This window comes from Ostrinia nubilalis, chromosome 6 (genome assembly GCF_963855985.1).
Source record: "Ostrinia nubilalis chromosome 6, ilOstNubi1.1, whole genome shotgun sequence".
Classification (NCBI taxonomy): domain Eukaryota; kingdom Metazoa; phylum Arthropoda; class Insecta; order Lepidoptera; family Crambidae; genus Ostrinia; species Ostrinia nubilalis.
The window spans coordinates 7,060,851-7,083,704 of NC_087093.1; the positions used below are offsets into that span (position 1 = coordinate 7,060,851).

The 22,854-nt window shown below is 36.3% G+C and overlaps 2 protein-coding genes across 2 annotated transcripts; one reads left to right on the forward strand and one right to left on the reverse strand.

Moving 5' to 3' along the window:
* Window positions 1-1,363: 1,363 nt before the first annotated feature.
* LOC135072497 (tyrosine-protein kinase transmembrane receptor Ror) lies at window positions 1,364-12,268 on the forward strand. The gene is made up of 5 exons (XM_063966434.1): window positions 1,364-3,887; window positions 3,966-4,108; window positions 4,599-4,748; window positions 8,181-8,385; window positions 10,259-12,268. Exons 1-5 carry the CDS (start codon window positions 1,560-1,562, stop codon window positions 10,412-10,414), a joined length of 2,982 nt encoding a protein of 993 aa, XP_063822504.1. The 5' UTR covers window positions 1,364-1,559; the 3' UTR covers window positions 10,415-12,268.
* Window positions 12,269-13,090: 822 nt separating this feature from the next.
* Window positions 13,091-21,662, reverse strand: LOC135072498 (zinc finger protein ZFP2-like). Its single transcript, XM_063966435.1, has 11 exons — window positions 21,424-21,662; window positions 21,201-21,323; window positions 20,678-20,864; window positions 20,484-20,582; window positions 20,242-20,304; window positions 19,879-20,114; window positions 18,997-19,115; window positions 18,778-18,889; window positions 18,409-18,561; window positions 15,819-16,011; window positions 13,091-13,295 (listed from the first exon to the last, which is right to left on the reverse strand). Exons 1-11 carry the CDS (start codon window positions 21,517-21,519, stop codon window positions 13,132-13,134), a joined length of 1,545 nt encoding a protein of 514 aa, XP_063822505.1. The 5' UTR covers window positions 21,520-21,662; the 3' UTR covers window positions 13,091-13,131.
* Window positions 21,663-22,854: the final 1,192 nt, after the last annotated feature.

The window sequence follows — 22,854 nt, forward strand, 5'->3', positions numbered from 1 at the left end:
GCACCACCTAACTTTGACCGTAACTATGACGTTAACCGGTGTTTTTTGTATGGAGTTTGACAGATTTTAGACGTTTGTCAAAGTTAAACTAAGATGGTGCAACCCACCCTAAGGCTGTTTTGACAAATCCGTGGGTCTAGTCAAAATGCAATCGCAAACCAATGTGAAGTTTTCACTAATGTCAGTCGCCGCGTCACCAGTGATTCGATTCGATCGGAAAATGGCAGCCAAAATGCACATTGAACCACCAACGACGCGGCGATATAAAAGTTCATTCAAAATCGAATAAAAGTTAAAAAATGTCTATGACTTTGCGATTGTTTTTACTTTTTCTAGCTTTTTTTTTTTAAATTAGTTTCTTCCTTCTTTCTGCTCTCTGTTTACGTCTATGCTTCGCTGTCAAACTAGCTGTCAAAACGACATCGCGATACGGATTTGTCAAAACAGCCTTAGGGTGGGTTGCACCATCTTAGTTTAACTTTGACAAACGTCTAAAATCTGTCAAACTCCATACAAAAAACACCGGTTAACGTCATAGTTACGTTTAAAGTTAGGTGGTGCAACTCACCCTATTGGTTTTCGATCGAATCCAAGCTTATCACCGGGGTTTTAGTAATCGCAATGAAAATGGCGGGTGTTGCGATTCGATTCGATTTTGATTGAGTCTTAAATGCATGTTGGCTAAGCCTTTGTATGGGAAATTTCAAACCAGTCTTTCGATTATCGATAGGTAGGGCTTTGCGATTCGATTTTTTGCCGTTTGACTAAGCCTTTTTTGTTATCGACCTCTTTTGCGATTTGTTTATATGTTTGCGACTGGTTTGCGATGGGTTTGCGATTTTAAAGTGCGTTTTGACTAGACCCGCCGTATCGCGATGTCGTTTTGACAGCTAATTTGACAGCGAAGCATAGACGTAAACAGAGAGCAGAAAGAAGGAAGAAACTAATTTAAAAAAAAAAAGCTAAAAAAAGTAAAAACAATCGCAAAGTCATAGACATTTTTTAACGTTTATTCGATTTTGAATGAACTTTTATGTCGCCGCGTCGTTGGTGGTTCAATGTGCATTTTGGCTGCCATTTTCCGATCGAATCGAATTACTGGTGACGCGGCGACTGACATTAGTGAAAACTTCCTATTGGTTTGCGATGGCATTTTGACTAGACCCACTGGACTGTCCTGTCGATGACATTGACAGTGGGGCGCCACCGTCAATACCGGATCGCTGGTTCAGATTAGCGGTAGCGGTAGCGCCCCCCTGTCATTGAGTTTGGTGGGACAGTTCAGCGTGGGTCATCTTATAGTTTACTATTCTATGGTTTATTGTCATCACGATAAAAAAAAGTAAAAAGTCATGCCATAGTTGTTAAAAAAAGGGCCAAGCAAAGTGTTTTACTGCCAGTGGAATTTTAGTTTTTATTTACCTGGATATTCACGTAAACAGCTAATTTGTGACAAAAATAATAATATTAGTGTAGGGGTTTGCGTTGAGAAATAATCAACTAACAATGTAATGTGCAAAAATCCAGAAAATTAACTCGGCTACGTACTTCTAAGTGATATGGAATGGAAAGCATTAGTCATGAAATACTTCAGTGTAATTATTGTTTTATACTTTTCTATAAGTAAATGCCAAGCCTTAATCACTGATAAGTTAGAATCGCACGCATTACTAAAGGCTAATTCCACATCAGAGCAGAAAGTATGGAACATAAAACTAGACATTTACTTTTCGAAACCTCTTCCACCAGTGAACAGAAAACCCATTGGTTCAGATGTGCGGTTTAAATGCGAGGCAATTATGAATTTTACGAAAGTTGAAAAGCATACAAAAAACAAGGAAGGCATAGAGACCTTGTTGAAGGAATCTCCCCCTGATTATATCCAACAAACACTCATGAAAAATGTTAAATTTTACTGGTTAAAAGATAATCAGGTGATAGGAGACAACCACAAAGTAAAAGCATCCACAAAGATTGATATGGCTAATGGCACAATTGGTTCCAATTTAAGGATTAAAAACATTGATAGTTCTGATGAAGGGAATTATACTTGTGTCATAAAACAAAGCTATGAGAAGTATCAGAGCACTTTCCTGAAGGTAGTAAAAAGTTCTGAAGTTACAGAAAAATCTGAAATTCCGACATACCCATCTTTATTTGCAAATAATGAACTAGAGGTTACTGTGAAGACGACACCTGATTTGATTTCCGAAGACATGAAGTCTCAAAGTAATGATGGAAGTACAACCAATAATAATTTTACAGAACCTCGAAAGCTAGAACCTATTTGTCAGGAGTATACCGGCATTGTGTGTGCTACTCACCTCAAAGGTCAGTTTGTTTACATACCTTATGACACCACTCAGGCTGCCCTTGAAGACAAACTATTGAAAGCAATTCGAGTCACACAATATTCAAACGACATTAGCTCACAATGTGAAGGCTATGCTCTGCCCAGTCTTTGCTACTCTACATTCCCAATATGCAGAGATCCTTTTGAGACTAACAAAAACTTTTTTGAGGAAGCTAAATTTCTTTTTGACTTTCTGTCTACAACATCTGCACCATCAAATGAAGGTGATATACCTGACATAGTGTTTAGTCATTTGCCCCAAGGCTACATGCCACATTTAAATAATAAGTTGAGTAAGAATATTACACTGGGATTGTTGAATTATCGTAATAATTCAACAGTGTTGAGAAGGGTCTGTAAACAAGATTGTGAAATTTTAGAAAATGAGCTATGCCAAACTGAGTATGCTATAGCCAAGAGACACCCACACATAGGCCAACAGCTGACTCTTGAAGAATGCCAAGACTTGCCTGAAGAAGACTCAGAATGCCTTAAAATTGGCATTGGCCCTGTGATGGTGTCTGATGATGAATGTTATTGGGAGAATGGAAGTGGTTATTTAGGCAGAGTTAATGTAGCCAGCAGTGGCTTGGCTTGCATTGAGTGGTCTAAACAGTTACATGTGAGAGTGTCAGATTACCCAGAGCTCTCAGGGCTCCACAGCTACTGCAGAAACCCTGGAGGAATCAAGTCACAGCCCTGGTGTATCATTGAAAAAGATGGAAAGACAGAAAAACAACTTTGTGATATCAACAAATGTGCACATAAAATTTGGATTTATATTGTTGTAATTTTTCTACTTTTGACTGTTTCTATTGTTGGCTTTATTATCTGTCTTTGCTATAAACATAAGAATAAGGGCAGTGCAGCTACAATTAGAGATATAAACTTGCCAAATGCTGATAAAAATATTTATGGCAACTCTAGACTCAATTCGCCTATTGAAATGAATGAATTGTTAACTAACCAAAACTTAAACAATCAGCCACATTTAACTAGAAACACACGAGGAAATGGTGTCCTGCGTATTCCACAGTATTCACTATCTCAAATTAAGTTCTTAGAAGAGCTTGGTGAAGGAGCATTTGGGAAAGTTTACAAAGGTGCTCTTAAAAAGAATGGAGATACTCAGTATGTTGCAGTGAAAGCTTTGAAAGAAAATGCATCTGCTAAAACACAGGCTGATTTTAGGAGGGAAATAGATTTGATATCTGAATTAACTCATGACAATATAGTTTGCATTGTTGGAGTAGCTCTCCGTGAAGAGCCTCTGTGTATGCTGTTTGAATTCATGGCAAGAGGTGACTTGCATGAGTTCCTGATGGGCCGGGCACCTCCCTCGGGTAAAGGCTTGCCTCCAATGAGGTTGTTGAACATAGCTAATAACATTGCATCTGGCATGCAGTACCTGGCTTCACATCACTATGTACACAGAGATCTAGCTGCCAGAAACTGTTTGGTTTCTGATGATTTTGTAGTTAAAATATCAGATTTCGGACTTTCAAGAGACATCTACAGTTCAGATTATTATCGCGTGAGTATTATTATTGATTTACTTATCGCATATAAATATTTAATCGCTAAAATTGTGTTAATAACTTTGTTATTTTAGGTCCAATCAAAAAGTTTGTTGCCTGTTCGTTGGATGCCACCAGAATCTATACTGTATGGTAAATTCACTACAGAGAGTGATATATGGTCCTATGGTGTTGTTTTGTGGGAAATCTACAGCTATGGACTTCAGCCTTATTATGGGTATGTTTTCATACTGCACTTAATTTATAAAGAAAAATCAACTAATCTGAACTTATTAGCATACCAAATTATGCAATATCTAATAGAGAAAAATACTATTCACTAACTTTTCGCGCGGTTTGTTGAACTTCATAGATCACTTTCGTTTTTTTTTAATTTGCATACGTGCGTGTCTCTCTAGCAGTGGTTTTCAACCTTTTTCATGACGCGACCCCTCTAGCATAAAAATTTTTTTTACGACCCCCCCGACCGATCGCTTTTTTTCATGCCTTTTACAAAGATGTTGTTAGGCACCAAGTTCTTCAATATATACAACATTTATGCATTTGCATAATTAGATTTCGGATAGATCTAGCTTTAAACCTTTACTGTTTTTTTACTGAGGTAGTTTTTACAACCTCTCGCGACCCCCCTAAAGAGGCTTCGCGACCCACAGGTTGAAAAACACTGGCATAGAGTTTCGCCACTTAGAGGTGTGATCACGCCACAGGTACAGCAACCAGGAAGTGATCGCGATGGTGCGCGGCGGCGAGCTGCTGGCCGCGCCGGCCGCCTGCCCCGCGCCCATGTATGCGCTCATGCGAGACTGCTGGAAGCACACGCCGCAAAGAAGGCCTAACTTTGAGGAGATTGTCCATAGGTAAGCTTAGTACACTTAGCTGATACTAGGACTCTGTTGAAATAAATAACCACTTTAAGTTATAAGTAGCACACAGAATCACAGAAATGATCGCGATCGCCTGATCCGTGCCCATGTACGCGCTCATGCGAGACTGCTGGAAGCACACGCCGCAGAGGAGGCCTAACTTCGAGGAGATCGTCCATAGGTAAGTTTTGAGCATAGGACTCTTCAAATAGCCACTTTTATAACGTAAAGTGGCACACAAAAATGATCACGACCGCTTGCCCCATGATTATGTATGCGCTTATGCGAGACTGCTGGAAGCACACGCCGCAGAGGAGGCCTAACTTTGAGGAGATTGTCCATAGGTAAGCTGTGATTTGAGGACTCCATAGAATAGTCACTTAACTAGCTAAGAAGCACACAAGTAATTACGATGGTGCGGCGGCGAGCTGCCCCGCGCCTATGAACGCGCTCATGCGAGACTGCTGGAAGCACACGCCGCAACGGAGGCCTAACTTCGAGGAGATCGTCCATAGGTAAGCTTTGAGCATAGGACTGTTGAAATAGCCACTTTGAACTTCAAAGTAAGTACCACATACATAAGTGATAGCGACCGCCTGCCCCGCGCCCATGTATACGCTCATGCGAGACTGCTGGAAGCACACGCCGCAGAGGAGGCCTAACTTCGAGGAGATCGTCCATAGGTAAGCTTGTTACTAGAACTCCGTTGAAATAGCCACTTTTAATTTATGAGTAGAGTTATCACGATGGTGCGGCGGCCGCCTTTTTTTGTCGCGGAGGATATGCTTTGCGCACCGTCACCATTGCCGGGGGCCAGGGTGGTGTGTGGGACTCCCGGCGCCCTTTGCGCTATTCCGTCCTGAAAAGGACGGGGTATACCCACTAAAACCTCCGCGGCGTTCCGTCATCGCCCGAGTGGGGGTGTCGCGAGTATCCGGCCGTAGCCTTAGATTTCCGCGACAGGGTGCGGCGGCCGCCTGTCAAGCGCCCATGTACGCGCTCATGCGAGACTGCTGGAAGCACACGCCGCAACGGAGGCCTAACTTCGAGGAGATCGTCCATAGGTAAGATTTGATATGAAGACTTCATAGAATAGCCACTTTTAACTAGCTAAGTAGTACACAAATAATCACGATGCACTATGGATCGAAATTGCGATTTATGGACATAGCGATTTTTTTCACAATTCCTATTTGAAAAAAATACCTATCGATAGGTTACGTTATTCTGATGAATAAATGCTATACAAGTTTTTCTCTAAAACCAATAGTTTGGCTGGAAAAAAATATTTTCCATTTTCGTTGTATGGAATGAAACATAAAGTGGTCGATTTCGAATAAGCCTTGACAGATCTTGCTTTGAAACTACTTGAGCCATGTTCTATGGCTTGTTGACTATAATCCTACACCATCAGCGCGCGCCCAAAGTTGCCCGTTCACAAGTTATGAGGTTCTGAAAAATTAAAAAAAAGTAAGTAAAAGTGACTTTTTTTTGGAATATCTTAAAAGATTTAACGAAAATATAAAGATTCTATACGTTGATAATGTAAATTAACCTTAAATTACTGATAAAAACACATTTTAATAAAATTAAAAGTGATAAAATCAGCGACTTTTTTTTTACAATTTTTGTTTAAAAAAAATACCTAGCGATAGGTTACATTATTCTGATGAATAAATGTCATTAAACGTTTTTCTCTAAAACCAATAGTTTGGCTGGAAAAAAATATTTTCCATTTTCGTTGTATGGAATGAAACATAAAGTGGTCGATTTCGACTAAGCCTTCACAGATTTTGCTTTGAAACTACTTGACCTTATTCTATGACTTATTGACTATAATCCTACACTAACAGCGCGCGCCCAAAGTTGCCCGTTCAGAAGTTATGAGGTTCCGAAAAATGAAAATTAAATTAAGTAAAATTGACTTTTCTTTAGATAACACGACAAGAGTAAGGTTAATTACATTACCATTAATGCGAATTCATCTAATCTGATAAAGGCTGATGGCTGATCGCAGATAGAAAAAAAATAATTACATTACTAAAGTATAGAATTTTCATGTTTTAGTTGAATCTTTAAAGATATACCCAAAAAAGAGACTTTTACTTACTTTTTTTTGAAACCTCATAACTTCTGAACGGGAATATTTGGGCGCGTGCTGATAGTGTAGGATTATAGTCAACAAGCCATAGAACAAGGCTCAAGTAGTTTCAAAGCAAAATCTGTGAAGGCTTAGTCGAAATCGACCACTTTATGTTTCATTCCATACAACGAAAATGGAAAATATTTTTTTCCAGCCAAACTATTGGTTTTAGAGAAAAACGTTTAATGACATTTATTCATCAGAATAATGTAACCTATCGATAGGTTTTTTTTTAAACAGAAATTGTGAAAAAAAAGTCGCTGATTTTATCACTTTTAATTTTATTACAATGTGTTTTATCAGTAATTTAAGGTTAATTTACATTATTAACGTATAGAATCTTTATATTTTCGTTAAATCTTTTAAGATATTCCAAAAAAAAGTCACTTTTACTTACTTTTTTTTAATTTTTCAGAACCTCATAACTTGTGAACGGGCAACTTTGGGCGCGCGCTGATAGTGTAGGATTATAGTCAACAAGCCATAGAACAAGGCTCAAGTAGTTTCAAAGCGAGATCTGTCAAGGCTTAGTCGAAATCGACCACTTTGTTTCATTCCATACAACGAAAATGGAAAATATTTTTTTCCAGCCAAACTATTGGTTTTAGAGAAAAACTTGTGCAGAATTTATTCATCAGAATAACGTAACCTATCGATAGATATTTTTTTCAAATAGAAATTGTGAAAAAAATCGCTATGTCCATAAATCCCAATTTCGATCCATAGTGCGATGGTGCGACCGCGAGCTGCCCCGCGCTCATGCGTGGCGAGACAACTGGAACTTTGAGGAGATATTGTCCATAGGTAACAGCTGATACTAGAAATCTTTTAAAATAGTCATTTAACTTATAAGTACACAAAAGCGATGGTGCGGCGGCGAGTCGCCCCGCATCCACAAGGATAAGTACAAACTTCAGCACTTATGCGAGACTGCCATAAGCATATACGCAAAGGATGCCCTTTAACATTGAGAAGATAAAGTTATGAGGGACCATTTTACCAAATTTCTGTCTTGTCAGGGAACCACCTCATAATCGGTCAAAACCAGTTTGACTGCAAAAATCAGTTAAAAGTGGTTTTAACCAAGGTGTGCAAGTGCACTTCGTGGACCACTTGAAATGTCTCCAGGGACCACCAGTGGTCCGCGGACCACCGGTTAAGTAACTCTGCTATAGATAGACCGGCGGCAAACTGCCGGAAATACACACGCAAAGGATGTCTAATTTTGAATATCTGTACTCATCCTACATTGAAGTAACTATGTACACCAAAACATATTACAGAATCCAAGAGTGGATCCAAATGGGTGGATGTCCCGACACGGTGGCTCCGGAGCCTGGCAGCAGCGCGTGCGCGCACCGCGCCTCGGGCTCCAGCCGCGACCTGCAGGAGAAGGTGCCGCTGCTGCCGCCGCACTGCTCCTCGTCCAACGGCTCGCTGGCCACGGGCAGCCTCAAGAAGTTCAGCGCCGCCGGCTCCAGCTCCAAGGTCAAGGGTGCTATTATAATCTAACGGACTTTTTTTTTCTATGATGGCATGCACGGCTTGTGCGTCAGCCACGACGAGGTAAGGACTTCCTAAGCACAAATTCTGATGTACAGCCCCCCTAGACAAGTTGCAGTTTTTGATCGAATCGAAAATCGAATCCGTCAAAACTTCATACAAAAAAGGCCTTTCGACCATTTTTCGGCTGGTTTGCGATTATAATTTATTTACATATTTATTTTATAGAAACAAACAGCGATACGTTGAAAATGTTAGTTATAAGATTTAGACTGATAGTATAAGCCAATGAAAGGTTTCCCTTTTTTATAAAAGTACATTGTTGTTGGGGGCCGTTCAAGTATTACGTAAGCAGATTTCTTACCATTTTTTACCCCCCCGCCCCCCTTGTCATCAAAAGTAAGCAAAGCACTTACCCCCTCCCCCTATGCTCACGTAAACATTTTTTGTTATAAATGTTTTTAATATTGTCATTTTTAAAATAGGAAAATTCATGAAAATATTAGGTTTAACTGATACACATAGAGTAAGGGACAAAAAATATAATCAGAAATAAAGAACATAACAAACATAATTGCATCAATTATGCATCAACATAAACACAAATGATAACTTTCAATGCTTACAATACGTTTAGTATCCAAACAAAACACGCGCGCGAGAGGCCGCGTGTTTTGATGATATGCGGACTACGACTCTCAAAAGACAATGCCGGAAATTGGCGTCTTTTTTTTTCGCGCGGCAAAAATAAGGTTTGGTCGATAACCTTGTTTTTTGATTACAAAATAGTGTAATAAACCAAACTTACTATGACATGTAAACCTTTAAACTCAGTCTGAACTGAGTTACGAGCATTAGAAGTTTGATGATTTTACATACTAGATTTGCTTTTTGCGCGCAAGTTTTGTAAGAAATTGCAACAAAATAGTGACATTGTATGTGTAAACAAACAATACCATCCATTAAAGGCTCCAGACGTCAGTATGAAGTAGAATCAGCGCAATAAAAAAATAGCGCAATATTTTGTTACAATTTCTTACAAAACTTGCGCGCAAAAAGCAAATCTACCTAGTATGTAAAATCATCAAACTTCTAATGCTCGTAACTCAGTTCAGACTGAGTTTAGAGGTATACATGTCATACTAAGTTTTGTTTATTGCACTATTTTGTAATCAAAAAACAAAGTTTGGTCGATGGCCGCGCGAAAAAAAAAAGACGCCACCTTCCATACAAAATCTGGCATTGCCATTTCAATGGGCAATGTCGGCACGAGAGTTACGGTAATTTCCCTAATGTGCGGTAATTCCCCTAATCAGTTCTCAAAGCGAGTGCCGCCTACGCATATGTATTATTTGCGGGAATCCCCGAAAAAACGTAAATAACTAACGATGACGTAATCATCATCTAGACCCCCCTACCCCCCATGTCATCCAAAATAAGCAAAACAGAGACCCCCCACCCCCCCTTCGTGCTTACGTAATACTTGAACGGCCCCTTGGGAAAAAATATATAATAATGTGCATTTTGTCTAGACCCACTGATTAACTTATTAATAATTTTTTTTTATTGAATTTGATTATGCAACATTGACTTTGATTTGATTTATTTAGCATTATTGTATTGTTATTTTATTTAATTTGCACACCGCAAAGATACGACATGTTGATACCATTTATTAATGTTGACATAGCACCTTGTACACATGTTTGATCAAATAAGGCTGGGTTGCACCATCTTGCTTTAACTTTGACAAACGTCAAAAATCTGTCCAATTCCATACAAAAAACACCGGTTATCGTTATAGTTACGGTCAAAGTTAGGTGGTGCAACTCAGCCTAATGTTTTTTTATCTTTAAAGGTCACCGACGACGCTCGCTCCACCTCTAGCGAGGTCCCGCCCCTCGCTCCCAAAACGAAGAAACACAGCTCAAGCTCGCTCATTGACACCGACAAAATCGGCACCAGGGACACCGTCGTCAGGATACCCAACACACAGTTCGGCAATGAGATATAGTCCGTCGACTTCAACGAAATTGTGAGTGGTCGTCCCGTATTTATTTTAAAAACTCAACTTTGTTACATGATTGTGCATGATGTTTTATAATAATATTGTGTATGTGTGGTGTACCTGCGAATGCTAGTATTACTTTTGTTTGTCTATTTTGTAAATATAGTATCGATTAACAATATTATAATGATCTACTCAATTACCGGGCCAATCGTAAATGAGTAAAGAATGGTCTATCTAGCTTAATTGACTTGACTTTACCTTTTAGTACATATTTCGTTTGGCCCAGGCTGGGACTGTATATCTTTGTTGTTGATCGAAAAAAGCGTTAGGTACTCATTACTTTTTCACTATGTAAGTGTTGTCTGTTTCCTGTTTAATTATTAATATGAATTTAATTTATCACAAATAAACTGGCAACTTTGCATCCTTAGGTAATTATTTGTTTACATGTGGAATGTATTTGAGTGAGGCTGTTGATCTCAAAATTTTATTTATTATTATGATTTCAAACACATTTAATTTATACGAAACTAATTTTATAAGAATTATGTTTAGTTACTAACTTTAGTGTAACTTTTTTGGAGATATTACCTAAATTATCAAAAACGAAATGAGGTTAGTGTAATTTTTGACATATGAAGTTTATTATATTTAATTAGAACATAATATTTATAAGCTTTCGGTAAGTTATGAATAAATGGCAAATCACATTTTGGAGCCCTATCAGCGTTGCCAGTTTTTTTTTCGCCAAGTCGGGACTTTGGTACTTTTTGAGTGAAAATAGCGGGACTCTTCCGTCAGAAGCGGGACATAGTAAAAAAAACGTATATAATCAAAGGTTTTCAAATATTTATCTTTTTATTTGACTTAAAATTACGTTTGACAATATATAGCAAAAGTAGCCATAGAAAATGTATTTTAACAAAAAATAATATTTTAAATCAGATTTACTCTATCGTTAAACTCTTCTTTAGAATAAAAAAAGAATAAAATTAAAAATGTTTTATTCTTTAGAATAATATGGCGTTTCAAACAATAGTTTGGTGAAGTGAGTGTCTCTCTCCGAAAAGCGGGACCGAGCCTGTCCCGCGCGGGACATTTAAATTTGATTTAAAAATCGGGACGTCTGGCAACGCTGAGCCCTATAGACCACAAGTTGGACTTAAAAGTTGTCGTAAAATTTTAGGGCTTTCTAAAACTAAACAAAGTTTCATACTAGTAAAATAAGTTGAATTATTTCTTCATTACCCTTCATTATTTATTATTAATAAATTCTAGACAATTTGTGCTAAATGCAAAATAATAATGATGTTCAAATAATTTGTAAATTAGTCAAACATTTGTTTTAATAGAAAGTTCTATTGGCGACGACATAAAATGAGACTGACTTAAATAACCTAGTATGCAGTATTTAAAATTTTCATTCAGGACCAGTACCTAAAAATTCCGGACCAATTCGCAAAAGGGCGTTTTGTGCTTCATTTTTATGACATTCAATTAACGGGACTATTCCCACCGCTGCAACTCTTGTGTAACCAGGATATCTAAGCTTGACCGCCAATAAAAACCCAACCAGTAAAGGTCAAGTTTGTCCCGGAGAACAGTTAAATTGTCATTGGACCCGTAACGAAATTAATCAGAAGAATATGTCTCCCACACTAGCGTTTTTCGACCGTTGTCTTGCCAGCGCCTGCACAGCGTTGACGGCAATGTTAAGCTGCGTGGCGGCGGAGTAAGGGGGTTGCGTTACGCGACCGAAAAAAACAGCATTGACGCTACACGTCAGCGCGTCGAAGACGCTGCGCGGGCGCTGGCAAGACTTCGCGCTCGAAACACCCCATAAGATCAAGGGCTATCCTCCAATATTTATGATGATTTTTCTCTTTTGTATAATGATGATACATGCCTGTGGTCATAATGAGATCGCATTGGGAAACATTAATTTCAGGAAGCAGTCATTGAGGTCCTAAATGAAAATTTAATTGTAGTATTTTATTTAATACTCTTAGTTGTTATAAATTGTGTTTTAATGTCCATATAATGTAGTTAGACGGTCGAGATAATGTTCGTTACATTTATCATAGTAACCAAAGCCTTGTATTTGTGTGGATCCGTTTACAATTTGTTACTGAAAAATTGACGTACAATGGTAGAGTTCAGTAATCTATAATTGCAGCTTTTAAATGAACATAAAGCCTGAATAACACAGAACTGGGATAGACGAGTAGCTAATATTTATAGAAGTTATATTATTTTTAGCAAAACGGCAGTTAAGACAAAATCACATGGACCTTTTACATTCCGTTGTTCGAAAGACTGTTACATTCTTGCCTATTATTTTTAACCAATTTATATTGTACCTTTAGTTGTACCTATCTACTGTACTTAGTTATAAAATTGTAACACTAATAAAATCGTGATTATTTTTGTTTTATACCTAAGAAATAAGTAAATATTAAGATACCTATTGTAGCTAATTTATTGTATACTTATTTAGTAGCTACATATTTTTACTTCCTATTTTTTTAGTAATTTGTCGACGCAATAATTCTTTCATACTTTTTATAAAAGTATATTATTTTATAAATTAGTACATTTTGTACTTGCCAAAGACCTTTTTTGTATGTGATACACATTACTTTTTTACTTAACCTTAAATTGTACTTCGGAAATAAATGATTTAAAATTTTCATATATTTTTATTTGAATTGAATAATACATTAAAACTTAGAATTGGACGATTTAAAAATATTAGTAAGATCATCTTCGGGATTTTTAACTCTTTTTACAACCGCGTCGATTCCGTGAACTTTCAGGTGCACCTTGAGATTGTGGCGCCCGTTGAAAGCTTTGCCGCATACATTGCAAACATTGGGTCTTTCACCTGAAACAAAATTAGTTTTTAATAATACTTTTGTTATACTAACTAATATAAATTCGAAAGTAACTTCGTCGGTCTGTTAGTTACTTTTTCATGCTTAAACGACTGAACCGATTTAGATTAAAGTTATAGAGATAGTCTTACATGCAGGAATAAAAACATAGTTTTTCAAGATTAGTACTCTGACCGCTGAGCTATGAAGACATTCGATAAACACGTGGTTGGTTCAAAAAATACTTCAGGTGGGCTGAAGTATTTTTTTCAAGCTGTCCAAAATGTAATCTATATACAGTCGTGGTCAACTAATTAGGGACTTTATATGACTAAAACACAAGATCGTCTCTCCAGTCCGAAAAAAAAATCTTCACGAGGCTTTGTAGCTTGTGCCTATTAATAACAAGTAATTTGGCTAGTATTCTAAATATTTAAAGGCCAGAAAAGAAACTAGCTAGTTGCGATCAATATTTTTAAAATAAATAAATCATTGCCACCTACACATTTATTGACCTAGGGATGGACAACTAATTAGGGACACGTAACACTTTCACTGTAAATGTAAATAAATTGGAAATTATTTAAGTGTTTATTACATAAAAAGTTTTCATTAATAAATATAGAATACAAAACAAAATCATCAAACGTATTTTTATAACCAATATGGTTGGTTTTGTTGGTTATAACCATTTGACATCGGCGCGGCATGGATGCAATCAAATCTTTACAGGGTTTCTAAAGAAATATTATTCCAAACACCATTAAATTCCACGAAAAGCTGATTTTTAGTGCCAGTACGTTGAGCTGCAACTTTTTCCTTCGTTTCATACCATAAGCTCTATAGGGCTTAAGTCTGAGTTGTTTTCGGGCCAATCTAGTACCGTCACTGACTGTTGCGCTAGGAACGATTAAACAGAGTACGCGGTATGTTTTGGGTCGTTATCGTGTTGAAATGTTCATGAGACTGGTAAGACTTCTACAGCATACGATAGCATCGTTTTCTCCAATATTTATTTGTATTGGAATTGCTCAAGTTTAACTTCAGTTCTTTTTATAGGTTACACTCTATGTCCAGAAAAACAGCCCCAGATTTTTATATTGCCGCCTGTATGTTTCACCTGCTTCTTCGTTTACTTTGGTATCATTTCGGACTTTACAGGTCGTCGCACGTATTGTCTGTCATCGGATGAAATAAGATTTATCTTGATCTCATCAGAAAACAGCACATTTATCCATTGAGCAAAAGCCTAATGTCCATACTTTCTTGCAAACGCCAATCTTGCTTCTTTGTGTTCCATCTTCAGTAGTGGAACTTTTCGAGGAACTCTTCCTACAAGCTTTGCCTCCACCAGTCGCCTTCTGACGGTCCTCGCAGATACTCCAGCAGTCGGTTCTGGTCCAAAAATCTCGCTCTGGATCAGAACGAAACCCTTAAAGGGGTCTCTCTTTGCGAGAGTGACCATTTTGCGATCATCTTGTGGGGTGGTTTTTATTGGCCTCTTCCTTCTAGGCATACTTTCTGTGGTTTCATGATTTTGGAATAAGCCACTGCATCGTAGATTCATGTTTTTGGAACATTTCAGATGATCTGCAATTTACCGGTATGGCCATCCACAAATAAAGATCCACTGATAAAGATTGATTATAACTTAGCGCATTGTTGCTTTTCTTTCAGCCCATTACCTTTAATAATTTGATGAGTTTTTAACTCGCAAGATAAGAATATCGCTTTTCAAATTGACGCCGAAATTACAAATGAACAGAATAAAAGTTATTACTTTTATTTTTTTTTAATTTAGAAGGAAAAATTTAAGCGTCCCTAATTAGGTGGCCAGACCGTCCGTACCATAATTACCGATTCATGTGATTTGATTAAGATTTTTTATTAAGTTAGTAAGTTTTTTTTGTTGTTATTGTATTCTGTTAAATAGAGTACTTGATAGTCAATATGTTTACAAAGTAACAGTCAGTAATATCGAATAAAGCTCACAATAATAGGATATGAACACTTAGTATTGCTTAGTATTCTATCTGTCCCTAATTAGTTGACCACGACTGTATATAAAAGAAAGTCGTGTTAGTTACACCACTTATAACTCAAGAACGGCTGAACCGATTTAGCTGAAAATTGTCAGGGAGGTAGTTTAGAACCAGGAGAAGGACATAGGACTTTTTATCCCGTTCGAAATAAAAAAAAGTCTGCTTATTTATTGCCATTAAGGCGGAACAAAGTTCGCCGGGTCAGCTAGTTTTAGATACATAAAACGAATTTTTTTTTAACATTAAAGGGGTTTGACGCAGAATGTGCACGTCGTAAAATGCGCACTTTTCCATACTAACCTTTCAAGTGCCACCGAAATGAGACACAATAGAAATAAAGTTACCGCGGTCTCATTCGACCCCTTAGGGTTCCACGAGCTAATATAAAGCCGGGTCTCTAGTGCGTGTTTTTCCCTACACAATCAACAAAACATCAACACAATCACAGCCCCCCCCCCCCTAAAAAGAAGTCAGGTACGCCAATGGTTATACCTGTGTGCATACGTCGGTGTTTGATGAGCACGCTTTGCGAGAAGAACTTGGCGGGGCAGAGGTTGCACGTGAGCCGGCGCACGTTGTCGTGCCGGTCGACGTGCACGCGCAGCGCCTCCTTGGTCTTGTAGCGCGCCGGGCAGCGCGGGCACGCGTGGCGCGCCGCTTCGTGCACGCGCCGGTGCGACCGCAGCTGACAAAATAAGACTGTTTATAGGCGCGATGCATAGACGATCTCAAGGAGGTGGACTGGATAAATAAATAAAAGAAAAACGCATCACGCATATAGATAGTTTCATCCACCAAGACGCGCTCCACCATTCTTCCGCTAATGTTTGAGTGTTATCGGTACACGGTAAATTTATCCATGAGTGCACAGTGCACACACACTACAATAATGACGCTCGGATGAACAGCTCGGATCAAACTCCCCGCACCCCGCGCTTCCCTCCACCAAAAATTGGTGGGGCGCGTCTTCTTGGATGAAACGATCTATACTTACTTTAACGACCTTTATAGATATCCCACCTAGATGACATTGACATGGGGACGACGTACTGTCAATACTTGATTATTGGTTCCGATTTTTGCCACGTTGGAAAACACTGAAAAGTCATTTGCAGGAGGGCACTGCTAACTATGCTGAGTTAAAATTTAAATATTTCCGATTTTTGCCATTTGACGTTTCAAAATCGTTCAACTATAGGTGAGCCTTCTTACGAGGCTCATGGTGAGCGAGTAAACGACTTCTGTTTTTCGTGGAGAATTTAAAAAATAAAAAATGATTTACTAAAAGCAGTCCGCATTCTTCATCGGCCTTTGAGTGATTTTGAGCCTTCATAAAAGGCATGGGCTCAAGGCTCACTATGGTGTAAGCAACCTCTCTTTTATGTGCAGGATTTAAGAAAAACCGTTTATTGACAGGTTTATATCGGAACCGAGTGTATTTGCCATATTTGCTCAACACGAACAACAAAAAATTGGAGCGGTGAGATACTGGCGCCCTCTTGTAAATTTTTTGATTTATTATTGTTTTCTTTTTTATTATTAGAGTATTTCTCAAAAAAAATGTACGTAACGAAATAGTAGTAACGAAATAGTAAGGCCATAAGACTTGTTATACATTGGCGAAATATTGTGAATGCTCTTCATTTATTCAATTCGAAATATTTGTAAGTATGCACCCAAATACGGGGTAATATTAAGGGGTTAGAAATAAAATAAGGGAGTAATCATTCATACTATTTTAATAAAATTATTTTTGTTCCATCATGTTTATCCATTTTGAGTCGTTCTCTGTAAGCTTTTTGCCTTTCGGCATTGGTTTTTGGCGGCATTCCTAAAAAAACAAAAGAAGTAATCACATAAAAACGTAATCTAAATGATTTGATAATTTTTTGCTGGTGGCACTTCTGTAAAGCAGATAGTATCCAATCCTTTTGTTATTAACGCTCTATATTTTTTGAAATAAATTAAGTAGTGAATATTACTATGCTTAGTCAGGTAATAACAGTATACACTCAGCATTATGTTGTACTTTTTCGTAACGTAACGAAATTCGTAAAAAACGTAACGAAATATTAGACAAAATGAGATCAGAAACAAGTATTTTTTTTTGATAAAATTTGTTACAGCAAATATAAAAGCTTACTAAATGTTCGTACCACACGTATTACAAAAAATGGTTAAATGAAGACTTACCGTTCTATATAAAATCGCTGATTTTACTGCCTGTTACGAAAAAGTAATCCCACAAAACACACACGTTTTCACTAATTTTCGCGATAGATGTTATGGCGGAGACGTCAGGTCAACAGCCATTCAGAGTGCAGCTATTGTTGTCCGTGTAAAATAAATACGGAATTGTTCAGAAACCATGGGAAAGTAGAAATAAATCGTAACTAAAGAGTAAATAACGAAATAGTAAATGAGAGCGACTCATTTTGTTTCTTTGCTTTAAATTGCCAATTCATTATGACACCCCATAGAAAATCAATTTGATACAGAAACTGCGATTACTGTAGAACGATAATACAAAGAAATTTACAATAATTTAGTTACGTATCGCATTTTATGAAACAAAAACACATGAAAAAGCTAGGGTGGCAAACAGATTTTTGTATGAAAGGTAAAAAAGGACTATTTTTAAAATATCTAAATATTTGGTAATAAGTAGGATTATAGCTATAATTCTTCGTTATCTTAAAGATTAATATTCATCCTTCAAAATTGTGTGTGTGTTTTTTTTTGTGTGATGATTTATAAATATAAAACTTTTGAACTGTTTCAAAGCACACTTTTTTTTTTCAAAATGTACATTTTTTTTGAGAAATACTCATTAATGCTGAGCGGGCGCCTTTTTGACACAAAAATATGCATGTATCCGTTTGTTCTGTTTTTTATTTTCTTTTTGTGTCAAATAAAGTTTTTCTTATTCTTATTCTCTTATATGCTAGGCAATGACTATTTAATTTTGTATTACCAACATGTCATGGAACATTAAAGAATTTGAATTTGATATAATTGAATTTTTTTATTATTTATATTCAACTCCTTAACAACTAGATACTTGTTTTCCGCTCGTACTCACCTTTCTATTAGTACACACTATTCCGCAGTCTGGACACATGACGTGTCTCACTTTACATTTGTGACTCTCATACAATTCTTGAGTCTTGAACAACTTGTCACATTCTTTACAAGTTATAACTTTATTTTCAGAATGCCTTCTTGTTTTATGTATCTGCAACAGTAAATATGTATTTAAGTATTTTTTTATCATAGCGATTAGCAACTTATCTCAGTTTCTCTAGTAAAGCAAGAGCAACTAAACAAACATGCTTTTAATATTATTTTTGTAGTTTCGTTGGACATTATTAAATCTTTGGCTTCTTTGGTGAAATCCAATCTGAAATATTAAGGCGAGCCATGTTTCTTAATGAAAAACAGAAGCTCTTACATTTAAGTTACTTTTCAATTTACACCGGAACCCACACATGTCACACATGTGAGGTTTGGCGTCGGTATGACGCCCCAAAATGTGCCCTTTCAATGCAGATTTACTTGTATACCTAAAACAAAAGGACTATACTGTAGATACTGTATTGAAAAAATCTAATATTTCAACACAGGATACATACAAAATATGACTATAATATTTATTAATTAAGATAGTTACCCTTTTGAACAATGGTCGCAAAAATATTTACTTTCAATATGGGCATAATTGTAATGGCTGTTCAATCGTCTTGGATTTTTAAATTCTTTATTGCAGGCTTTGCATTTCAGCGCTACTTTCTGTAAAAAATTTAACAATAATAAATATTATACTTGATTATAAATAAATAAATAAATATCCTTAGACATTTTACACTGCGCTTCTAGTCCCAAACTAAGCAAAACTTGTACTATGGGTACTAGACAACGGATATAAACATACTACAATTATAATTATAATCACAGTAAACCATTCTAGTTCCAAATAACATAAATCACTAATTCACTGTAATAGGGATGTTGATTGGGTAATGTAATTGAAATTCTATTTAGTCCGTCAGACAGATAATAAAAAAAATTTGGACACATTTTTTTTTTTTTTCATAATCGAATAAGTAATTATAAATTAAGTTGAAATGTCGCGAGACGTCACTTTTGAGTAAAAAATCTACTCAAGCGTGACGCAACGCGCCATTTTAACTCGATGTAGCATGTAGCACTGTTATTATTTATTTATGAAAAAAAATTAAAAATATAAGTCTAATATTTTCTAATTATCTGCCTGACAGACAAAGAATTGAAATTTTGTCATTTAGCCTATTGTAGTGTTCATCACATACTTTTCTTACATATGGCAATCGAATCCACAACAAAATGCGTTTATAATACGACAGTCGTACGATTAAACAAACAAATTATCAAGTTTATTTGCCAAAATAAAATAATCCATAATAATATTTAAAGTTAGCTACTTAATTTACCTAAACTAAACGTTACAAAAATAATATTTATTATTAATTAAACTTAAGATTGTATAACAAAAATGAAAAATAAAACTATTTACCTTTCCATCGTTGTGTTCCTTTAAGAAATGGTATTCTAAGTACATACTTGCTCTATATCGTTTGTTGCACAAGTGACACTTTCGTCCATGTTGCGGGAGGTGATCTAACCTGTGTGCTAGTAGACTGTGCCATGCGTTAAACCTCTCATAGCAAATCTTGCATTCTGTACCTGTCATGTGTGTCTCTAAGTGACTCTTCAACGTGTTTTCATCTTCGAAATTTTTGGAGCAAATACCTGTGTAAATTGTTAAAAATTATTTACGAGTACTTAAAATTTGATCACAATTCAACAAACTGAGCAGGAGATGCTGAGCAGTTTAATTAAATAAATCAATATTATTAAGCTTGAAATGTATTATTACCACATGGCCAAGTTTTATTAATTTTTTCTCTGGTCTTAGGAGCATTCTTCTTTGGTTTTATAACTGAAAAGTAAGAAAGAGGAATACACATGAAATACACATAAGAAATATAAATTACAATCAATTATGCAAATATGGATTTGGGACCAAAGCAAGATCAAAATTTTATTTCTGTTGTAATTAGAGAAAATAGAAATAAATTAATTTTTCAATCTACACCATTTATTGTTGGGTTAACTTACCTTTGCTTTTTTGTATCTTTTGAACCTTGGTTTTTGGCCTAGTTTTGACAATTTTAACAGAATTCTTTTTTTCAATTATCGGTTTTGTTTGCTCTAGAACTGTAATCAAAACATATAATGATGTAATGTCATATTGAATAGGATCACAACGAGGGCATCACAATCTGCTGCACATAATAGTTAATCATTCCCACCTGGCTTGGTTTCATTTTCTATTTTAATAGGAAGTCTCAGCTTACAATCTTCATAGTTAAGGTATTCTTCTTCAATGTAATCCACATCTTCATAGTCATTCTCATATTTTACTTCTTGCTTCAAACTGATTTCTATTTCTGGTTCTGCATCAGTTTGAAGATTTTCATTTTTAGGTTTTCTAACCAACTAAAAACCAAAGATTATTAGTTGTCTATTTTAATATTCAGTTCATTATAGGACTAGCACTTAACTGAATCCTAAGGTATGGGAGCAGCACAGGAGGGTGTTTTTGTTGGCTATCAGGTGAAAGGTAAGCGAGACTTCAGATTTGTATTCTCTACTTATATGTCAATGTCACTCAATGTTACTCCTCCCGTTACGCTCCTATACCTCAGGCACAGGCTCATTTAAGTGCTATACTTATAGTCTTGAAAGGCTAAAGACCATAAGGCTTAAGAGAAAATCACAGTCATTAAATTCCAAGGTACATTTAAAGTGGCCTAAAATATTAGGGTGAATTACCTGAATGTCTTCCAGTAGTTTTGTTTCTGAGGACACACAATTTTCTCTAAATTCTATAAAGGATTTCACTGCAACTACACATTTAGGGCATAGTTTTTGTGGCATTGAATCATACAGTTTCACCTATAACCAGAAAGAAATGTTTGATATTACAATAAAAAATAAGTTTTATGACTGAACACAAGATTATGTATGTGTATATCAAATAGCACAAAATACTTACATTTAAATTGGTTAATAAATTATAATTTGTTACTAAAGTATCATCAAATGGAATCATTCCTCGTTTAGACGATAAACAAGCTCGACATATCTCCATGGCTTGTAGTTACAAAATTGAATTAATCAACAAAATTTGGTAATGTAAATATGTATTAGCCAATCCGCTAAATAATAATTAATGAATAAGATTGTGAATACATGAAATTAAATGAAAAATTACGAAAATTATATACTTTTTTGACAATTTTGACAGACTGTTAATGACGTTTATGATAGAGTTTTAAAAAAAACTTGTGATTCACAGCTTTGCACTAACTTATTTTTTGACGTTGCTTGGCCTTGGCTTGATTCGCACAGAGATAAATCGAACTATCGATTGGCACAACACTAGCAGTCTGTATGGAAGGAGGGCCATAGAGGTGCCAATTATATGAAGAGGCCTTAGTGATCTATGATCTATACAAAAATTGCCTAAATACATTAATGACAAACAGCTATTTATTGACGTGGATAGGACAAAATGTTTGTGTGTACATACTTGGTCTTACCAAGAATGTATTTGTCAACTGCCTAAATTGCAGCCATTTTCTGTTCCCAAATCGTGCATGTAATAAGCACGTTTATTTTAAAGTTATGCCCGGTCCATAGTTTAACGTCCATGACGAGGGTATAAGTAGAGATGGGTTTCCACCCGGGTAAAAACCCACATGAGGGTAAAAACCCAATAAAAACCCGTTTCATTCCACCCGTGGGTGTTTACACCGGGTGAAAACAAATAATTTTATAATTATTTCAATTGGTATCTTTTCTTTATTTTTATTGAATTTTTCTCATTTAAGTTTATTGATTAATAAGTAATAAGTCAAATTTAATACTAATATGCATTTATATCGTGGCCAAATCATAAAATTGATCACGTTATGATGATGTGACCAATTATTTTATAAAATGGTGTTATTTCAAGAATCGTTGAACCGATTTAGAAGAAATTTAGTAGGAACACAATAATTTGTGAACATGGCAATTACATGGAGGGGGGGAGGGGGGGGATGCCAAAGATGCCAAACTCTCTCTTTGATGATATTACGGTATAAAGTTACAAATAACTACACCAACTACAAAGTACTTCTGCTTAAAAACTTGAAATCGAACCGCCCTTCCGCCACTGTAACGCATTGTAACGTTTTTCAAGACCTCCTCTCCCCCCAGATTGCATTACGTAACACTAGAACGCCCCCTTAGCAACAAATACCACTTCTGACTTAAAAAAAAACGCTATTTTTGTTTTCACCCACCAGAATGGGTGATAATGGGTAAAAACCGGGTTTTTACCCAAATCACCCAGTTTTAACCCAATCGGGTGAAATGGGTTTTTACCCACTACCCATCTCTAGGTATAACCATGAAGCTACAGATGGTATAACCATGAAGC